The 9,202-nt window shown below is 33.0% G+C and overlaps 1 protein-coding gene across 13 annotated transcripts in view; it reads right to left on the bottom strand.

Annotated features, from left to right (window-relative positions):
• Positions 1-9,202, bottom strand: part of LOC108742806 — a 12,152-nt gene extending 2,950 nt beyond the window's left edge. For 3 of the 13 annotated variants that reach the window (XR_003231090.1, XR_003231089.1, XR_003231091.1), the window contains exons 1-3: positions 6,265-6,467; positions 5,403-5,513; positions 2,717-5,322 (exon numbers count right to left, since the gene is read on the bottom strand). Coding sequence is in view for 3 of the 13 variants with exons in the window: in XM_018478135.1 (XP_018333637.1) it covers positions 2,587-5,322; positions 5,403-5,513; positions 6,265-6,378 (2,961 nt within the window). In the remaining 10 variants the exon portion in view is untranslated. The other 10 variants (XR_003231098.1, XR_003231095.1, XR_003231093.1 and 7 more) reach the window with 10 other exon arrangements.

A 9,202-nucleotide genomic window follows, 5' to 3' on the forward strand; every position in this document is an offset into this window, starting at 1 on the left:
GTAAAAACAAGAAGATTTTAAAAATAACGGGTGCAAAATGCTCACCGATTATTTCTGCCCATATTGTCCTCACGTAGGACTCTTTCTACATCCCTCATGAGATTATGACAGTCTTAGACCCTATAGTAAGGGAGAAACTAAGCTTTCAATATTGCTTAATTAAAATAAAAGTAAAAAGCAGAAGACTTTAAAAAGAAGGGGTGCAAAATGCTCACCGGTGACCACTGCCCTTATTGTCCATGTGTGAGGCTCCTTCCACGTCCTCTAAAAGATAATCTTAGGCCCTATAGTGAAAGAGAAACTGAACTTTCAAAATTGTTATACATTTTACGTAGTTTGGATATGCAATTGCCTATTCTGCAGTGTACGATGTGTTGCGTACCATTTTGTAAACGAATTCCTTTGAATTAAATTTTTTAAACCATTTCTAACACTAGGAAAATTATTAAACAAATTGTTTACAAAAGTGAATTTCGACCACTGGAAGCAATGGCGGTAACAGTTTCGAGCTTACCGTAACTGATAAGTGGGAAGAACTAGTTAAAATAGAGGCAAAAAGAGGATTTTAAGAGTAAGGGTTGTAAAATGCTCACCAGTTGCTTCGATCCACATTTTCCTTGTGTGGAGCTCTCTCTATGTCCCTCATGTCATTTGTACAATTTTAGACCCTATGGTAAGGGAGAAACTAAGCTTTCAATATTGCTTAATTTAAATAAAAGTAAAAAACAGAAGACTTTAAAAATAAAGGGTGCAAAATGCTCACCGGCTACTAATGTCCATATTGCCCTTGCGTGGGGCTCTTTCTACGTCCCTCATGTGATTATGACAGTCTTAGACCCTATAATAAGGGAAAAACTGAGCGTTCAATATTGCTTAATTGAAATAAAAGTAAAAAACAGAAGACTTTAAAAAGAAGGGGTGCAAAATGCTCACCGGTTACTTCTGTCCTTATTGTCCTTGGGTGGGGCTCGTTCCACGTCCTCTAAAAGATAATCTTAGTCCCTATAGTGAAAGAGAAACTTAATTTTCAAAATTGTTATACATTTTACGTAGTTTGGATATGCAATTGCCTATGCTGCAGTGTATGATGTGTTGCCTATTATTTTATAAACAAATTTCTTTGAATTAAATTTTTTAAACAATTTCTAACACTGGGAAAATGATTAAACAAATTGTTCACAAAAATGAATTTCGACCAGTGAAAGTAAAGGCGCTAACAGTTTCGAGCTTTTACCATTTGCCAATTTTGAAAATTAAAATTCTCGTTTATTACAGGGGCTGAGATTATCACAATCTAATAACAGTTGTTGATGGATCCATATACAATAACTGTGCAGACAGAAGTAATCGGTTACCATTTTACACCTCAATAAAAATTTTAAAAATGAGAGATTTAGTTTACTTAGTTAATGTATTTGTGAAAACGGTGGTTTTTATATTTAAGCTACAATTTATAGACAACCCAACATACAGCGACACTAATAATAATGCACCTACAAAGAAAACCTTAATACTATTCGAGAACCACAAAATTGAAATAATTAATAATAATAAAATTTGGTTGNAATTAGCCATCCTTGTACTGACCGTTACGTTTCTCAATACATTCAATTTTAACATTTTCTAAATGTTATGAACCGCAATCCTGAAAAAAACAGTTAATTTGTTTTTCTACATACATGATAATTCATTACCGCCAATTTAATAAAGCCACACTACCACAGAAATGAATATACTGACTACCTACATACCCGCCATTGTAACGAAATGATTAGGGTAATCATTAGCATTCTTTGTATCTTACCTCAATACCCGTAGCTAAAATGATAAAACACAGTTAATGTATTTGTGAAAACGGTGGTTTTTATATTTAAGCTACAATTTATAGACAACCCAACATACAGCGACACTAATAATAATGCACCTACAAAGAAAACCTTAATACTATTCGAGAACCACAAAATTGAAATAATTAATAATAATAAAATTTGGTTGTGAATCCTTTCACATCTTTAATTATAACTTCTAAAAATGTGTATGTGTTTTTGATTAATTTTTATTCTAAACTATCGTTTAAATGCCGAAAAATAGGCCGCTCATGAAAATACACATTTCAAAATTTATTGTAAATTTCGGTGAAGGTGCCAGGGCAACTTAAGCAGAAGCTATAACTGAATTAAAATTATTGATTGTTATTGATTTCCTGTACACGCTATTTCCTGTCTCTGCTTTTTTTGTTATTGATGCCTATTAATAACTGTTACACTTTAACTTAATAAATCAATACGGAAGAAAGAACCACCTAACACATTTGTTTTTCAGTTTATTCTTAAATGTATCCACTCTAGTGCCTATTTTATATTTATAAACAACTTAAGTGTAATAATGAGACATCACTTTACATTCACATATTTATGTACATACAAGCCAATGTTCTATTTTAATTAATATGTAGAACTTAACAATTTTTTCTTCGAACACTACTATTCCAATATAATCGTTAATGTAATCTTATAACAGTGTGATCATAAAAGGTTTTAAGAGTGCAATTTTTCCTATTTTAAATAAAATAAAAACTACATTTATTTACGACTTATGACCTGTTAACTCCCACAAATTTCTCACTCTTAAAAGTGAGGGACCGCTGCTTCCTTGAACAGCAATTTTTTCTGTTGTAGTTGAAGAAGTACAGTTTGTTGTTTCAACAGCAGGCAAACTTTCAACCTTTCTATCAACGTTCGTGTCGTTCTGGTCCACTGTTTTATTCTGATTATGAGTAATCAAAATAATTTTTCCACAATTACTACTAGTAATAGCGCCTACTGACGGTTTGTGCGTTTCTGAACATGTGATGTTCGGAGATAACGAAGTTTGTTGTATAACGTTTGATGAAGTAAAAAAGGGTCTAGGAAGTAATAATTTTTGACCTGACGATGGCCTACTTATAGCGTTTATATGATTAAGAAGGATAGTATTAGAGGATGTAGTAGACACTTGCACGTGATTATGTGGAACCGATACAGCTTGTATATGTGGATTAGATGTAGGGACGACCACTTGGACTGTATTACTACACTGATTAATCAATTTACTCTGATTGTTACTAGAGGAAGAAATTTTCGGTATAAGAGGAATGGTAATTGTTTGATTGTTGCTGCTGTTTTTATTGTTGTTGTTAGGTAAAAAACTACTTCCGTTTAATAAAACAGTGGGTTGAATAAACGTTGTGGGAATCGTATCGGTTCGGACGTCGGGATTGCTTACAAGAATATTCTTAGGAATGTTATTTTCAGAAATAACCGACCAATCGGAAGGGCTAGCAGTAGTTACAGTTGCGGCAGCTGGGCTAATGAAACCGTCGTCCTCGATATGTATTACTTCGTGCACAGGTTGACGCTTTAATGCAGCGGTTGACAGATGGTGAGGCATTAATTCATTAATACTACACTTATTCCAGCTGAAATCAGATTTGTACGGTGCTTTTTCGATGGCCCTTTTAAAATCTATCTTTATTACGTCACTGAAATTTAATTCCACGGGAACCTTATGCATATTAAGTTCCAAAAACATATTTTCTACGCTCATTAGTTTATTCCCTAAAACTTTTATGCTGGAATCACTGGGTAAAAATACTTGAGTGGTTCTATTAGTTGATTTACTTATTGAATATTTTTTAAACAGGTCCTGAATTAATGATTCTTCCAATGATGCTAACGATTTACTGTTCATCGCCTGAGTGGCTTGGGGACATACTATGGTGTTTTGGGCGATTTTTATCTCAGGACGAATTATCGAGACCGACTCTACAGGTGGTACGACAGTAACATCTTCGATCAAGTCGTTGATTTTAGAACCGGCAATTTTTGTACTATTATTGGTGGTTGTTTCGTCGCCACTTTCGTCCGAAATACACACGACGTTTTCATTAGAACAACTAATCGTAGATGTAGAGCATACTTTTCTTTTCGACTTCTGCGTCGCCCTACCAATCGATCTTTCTATGTATTGTTCTAATTTAGAATCTTCACTATGTTTTTCGTTTGATAAATTATTAGCAAGAACACTTCTAAGCATGGGATTTTTCAAATCAACTCTATCATCTGGTTCGGGCATGAGTATTTCATTAGTATATGACGGTAAAATTTGGGCATTTGTTTGCAATTCGTCAAGAAATTCGCCTCCGCCAACTGGTACGTTCACTTCTTCAATTAGGGGAATTATTTCGGAGTTTTCATATTCATCGCTTTCCTCTTGTTCATCTTTTAAAGTTTCAAACGCTTTTCTATACTTATTAATCATTTTCGGGTCTTTATCGGCTCGAAGAAGCACAACATTGGGTAAATTTTTCGTTAAATTGACGAAACATGTTTCATTATTATGTTCAAGAAGAGCGTCGATGCTTTTAACTTTCGTTTTACAGAATTTACAATGTAAATGAATTCGCTGATGTTCAGTAAGTTCTTTTCTTGTATCGCAAACACGATTGCAAATATTACAAACAAATAAATTCACTTCTTTAAGAGTTTCGAACATTACCGACTTACTCGGTGACGTTTTATAAATAACATCGGCATCTATTTCTTCAGTAATTAAGCGTTTGTCGGATGGCGTCAAACCCAAAGATGAAGTGAAAATCTCTTTTTGCACTTCATTCGTCATTATTGGGGTTTTCCTCTTGGCAGTCGGCATTATTTCTGCATCGGAATCATTTGTCTCGTATGGATTCTTCTTTCGTTCCATTTTCCTTTTGTACGTTCGTATTCCTGAAGTTCTTTTTCTGGCCACATTATTCGACACAACTCTACATTCTGTTACAATATTACAGGAACTGAAACTTTTACTCTTGGCATCTTCTTTATTGACATTTTCAGCATTTTTACAAGGTACATTATTCAATTGATTTTTAGAGGCGTCATCTTCATTAGCAATTTCAAAATTTTCAGTTTTGGAAATCACTTTGCGTATGGTAATGTTCTTAAATTTTGAATAACATTCGTTAATGGCAACAAGTGGTAAATCGTACTGTAGATTACGGTGCTTTTGAAACCATTCGGTTACTTCATTTTTGTCAATTGTTATAACAGGGTTTATATGTGACTGAAATATTCGAGAGGGTAAAATAATATTCGGATATACGCTCATTAATTCTTCAACAGAAGGATGCTTTTTTATGAGACCAAATTTAGTATTTTGAGTAAATGACACATTATGATGATTTGTGTTTCCGATTTCACTAGAATCGCCACTACTTTTATTTTTGCAAGTGTCAAACGGAGAAAGGGGCGGAGACGGTGGAGGGGAATAGTGCTGTCCACATTGCTCCTGAAAGGGAATTATTATTTCAATAGTGAACTGGGATAAGATGCTTAAAACAAATTAAAAATAAATCAGCAAAGGGCTACCTTTAGTACTTTATCGTTGGCGACAGCCTTTGTTCGGTATTTATAAATCTTAATGGCCAGAATACAACATCGCCGACACACCAACTTGGAGACGACATCCGTTTCTCTAATCTGAAAAGGTGTATTTTCCAATTACTATTTGGAACAGAAACAATTAAATATACAAGTAATTGCACATGTGTATGGTACTAGCTGACTTTTTGTCTGGCATATTAATTATAATAAAAATAAGCATTTCTTATTCTTTTCCATGCTTTTCTTATGAATCACCAATGCATATTAATATTATGAGCACTCCTTCAATCAGAATTCTCATATTTATGTACTTGCAACTGTTAAAAATTTGGACACATTATATAATACACAGTAATAAAAAAAAACTCAGACTAGGAATCTACATACATAATTAATATCACTATACCTATAAAAATCCAAAAATCTTTAAAAGCTTACAACACAAAATATGTAAAGAACATAGAAAAACATGTTACCTACATACACAATTGTAATTGAACAGCAATTCTGAAAAACGTTAGGAACATTTTATAAACTACTTAATTGAAAACGAGCGCGACATTATAGTGAAACAAATAAAAGAATTTCAAATCGATTTTAAATAAAAAAATTAGCCATCCTTGTACTGACCGTTACGTTTCTCAATACATTCAATTTTAACATTTTCTAAATGTTATGAACCGCAATCCTGAAAAAAACAGTTAATTTGTTTTTCTACATACATGATAATTCATTACCGCCAATTTAATAAAGCCACACTACCACAGAAATGAATATACTGACTACCTACATACCCGCCATTGTAACGAAATGATTAGGGTAATCATTAGCATTCTTTGTATCTTACCTCAATACCCGTAGCTAAAATGATAAAACACCTTAGTTCACGAGAATTCTTTAAATTAGAATCGAAAATGTTGATTAAATCGACCGTAGACGAGCACAATCGACATTCGTTCATGATTCTCAAATAGATTAAAATAAAATAATAACCACTGCTCACAGACTCTCATCCAACCTCAAACTTTAAGAATAATAATGGACATGTAATAGAACAATACAATAGAACAGCAGTGCTGACAGTGCCAGCAACCATAGATAATGGATATACAAAGGGTAAGCAACTTAATCAGTGACACATTCCACAATATGAAATGGCGAGCATCAGCGACACCTAATTTTACACCACGCAAGTTTTCAAATTTTTAAATTACCAACATCGGCATTATCGGCATACTAGGCGACATACATTTTAGTGAAACGACAACAGATGATGCGACAGCGGTTGTAATTACCAGCGGAATTCCCCACCATTCCCCACTAGTTATAGCGTATACTGAGTAATAGTGAGTAGTTTCACAACTTCATATATTTTGAAACTTTTTGTGGGAAGTACTTTTACCTATCCTGAAAGTAAGTAATGTATTAAGTGCTTCAATCATGCTTTACAATAAGTAATTATTTTCTGAAATAGTGCTGGTTAGAAAGGAAAGAGGGTTTTCTGTCCAACACAGAAAAACCGTGCTGTACAGTCTACACCATTATGGGGTCAAATTAATTTGAAATGTTCTGCTTAGATTATAGAGTTCCTGCAAAAGTTAAAGGTCAAGATGCCGCTTTCCATTTTCTTGAAGTAACAGCGGTTCCAACGAAAGTGGCAGGTATTGTAATTTATTGTTGTTGTGAAACTTAAGTTCTAAAAAAAATGTTTTGTAGAACTTCTTCAGGTAGAGGAATGGAGGCAGACGCAATTGTCCCCATTAAAAGATGAAAAAGTACTGCATCCAGTGAAAATATATGGAAGAAAAAGAAGAACTGTTTCAATTGCAGGTAGTTATGCAGATAACAGTTTCAAATATCCAAAACAGATATAATTATTTGTTATAGAAAGTACCCTCACAATGGACAATACAGAAGCTAGTATTTCTTCAGTTTTTGAATCCTTAGCACCCCCTGTAGAAGCAGGAAGCAGTATTAAATTAGGTAAAGAACAATTTCTTTGTTCATACAAATATACCTGTATTAGTATCTATATTTTAATTAATTGATGTTTGCTATTTACTCGTATATTGTGCTAATTATATTTATTANTGATATTGAAAGTCATAGACCCTATAATAAAAGAGGAACTAAGCTTTCAATATTACTTAATTAAAATAAATGTAAAAACAAGAAGACCTTAAATGGTAGGGGTGCAAAATGCTCACCGGTTACTTCTGTTCTTATTGGCCTCACGTGGGGCTCCTTCCACGTCGCTTGATAGATTTTGAGACTCTTTGCCCCTATAATAAAGGAGAAACTAAAATTTCAATATTGTTTAATTAAAAGAAAGAAGATTTTAACAATAATGGCTGCAAAATGCTCACCGGCTACTTCTGTCCATATTGTCCTTGCGTGGGGCTCCTCCTACGCTCATAATATGATTTTAACAAGCTTAGGCCCTATAGTGAAAGAGAAATTAACTTTCAAAATTGTTATACATTTTACGTAGTTTGGATATGCAATTGCCTATGCTGCAGTGTACGATGTGTTGCCTACCATTTTATAATTTCTAACACTAGGAAAATGATTAAACAAATTGTTCACAAAAGTGAATTTCGACCACTGGAAGCAATGGCGCTAACAGTTTCGAGCTTACCGTGACTGATAAGCGGGAAGAACTAGTTCAAATAAAAGTAAAAGCAGGATTTTAAGAATGATGGTTGCAAAATGCACACCAGTTGCTTCAGTCCATTTTGTCCTTGCGTGGAGCTCCCTCAATCTCCCTCATGTTATTTTATAATATAACATTTTTCAACTGTATCCCTGATGTAAAATTGGTAGAAGTTGAACTTGTGCAGGAACTTTGCAAAATATAGCCGACAATACTCCGAAAAACAGTTGTAATTGCTTTAAACTTTTCACTTGATTAACATTTATCTATAATACTAGGTAGCGATTGCGTAAATGAGGAATAAACGCTAAACTCCACACAATTTTCTTTTAAATTACACTGCAAAACGTAAACATCAACTATTATATAAACTAAAAAAACTAAACGTCAAATAAGTTGTGTTGAATAATGCTAAAACTTTATCATTTACATTGTTTATATTTTTCCTTAAATTTTTGGATAGTTTACAGCAAAATCATAAACCATGTCTAATAAAATACCACTCTGATATATATTTTGTCTTTATTGCTTGAATTAAGGTCAATATTTATGTTTGAATCATTTTAAAATAGATTCACATTCTTGAGATCATCAAAACGAACGCACCCTAAAAAATAATAATAATAACACTAAATTTTAAACGTAAACCGCGGGAAACTATAAATTAAGTGTTTTTATAAGACATGCAGAGTGTTTAGTGCCTATAATTTGCGAATTATAAGTACATTAATTAACTGCTCTTCAAAATTACTACGAAATGTGTTAAAGTAATAAGGTTATTTATTGAATATTTTATTTAATAAATTTTAGTGCGCCTAAGTCCATCGAAATGTGTATTTATTGTAAAAAATAATAAAATTAAACGACTTGTACATTACGTTTTATTTATTATTTAATTTATTAACTGTGTAATTACATTTGGTACTATTTATTTCACTTACACGTAAATTGTCCATATTGTCCTCACGTAGGGCTCTTTCTACATCCCTCATGAGATGATGACAGTCTTAGACCCTATAGTAAGGGAGAAACTAAGCTATCAATATTGCTCAATTAAAATAAAAGTAAAAACAAGAAGATTTTAAAAATAACGGGTGCAAAATGCTCACCGATTATTTCTGCCCATATTGTC

The sequence above is a fragment of the Agrilus planipennis genome, unplaced genomic scaffold (genome assembly GCF_000699045.2).
Source record: "Agrilus planipennis isolate EAB-ADULT unplaced genomic scaffold, Apla_2.0 scaffold40, whole genome shotgun sequence".
NCBI lineage: Eukaryota > Metazoa > Arthropoda > Insecta > Coleoptera > Buprestidae > Agrilus > Agrilus planipennis.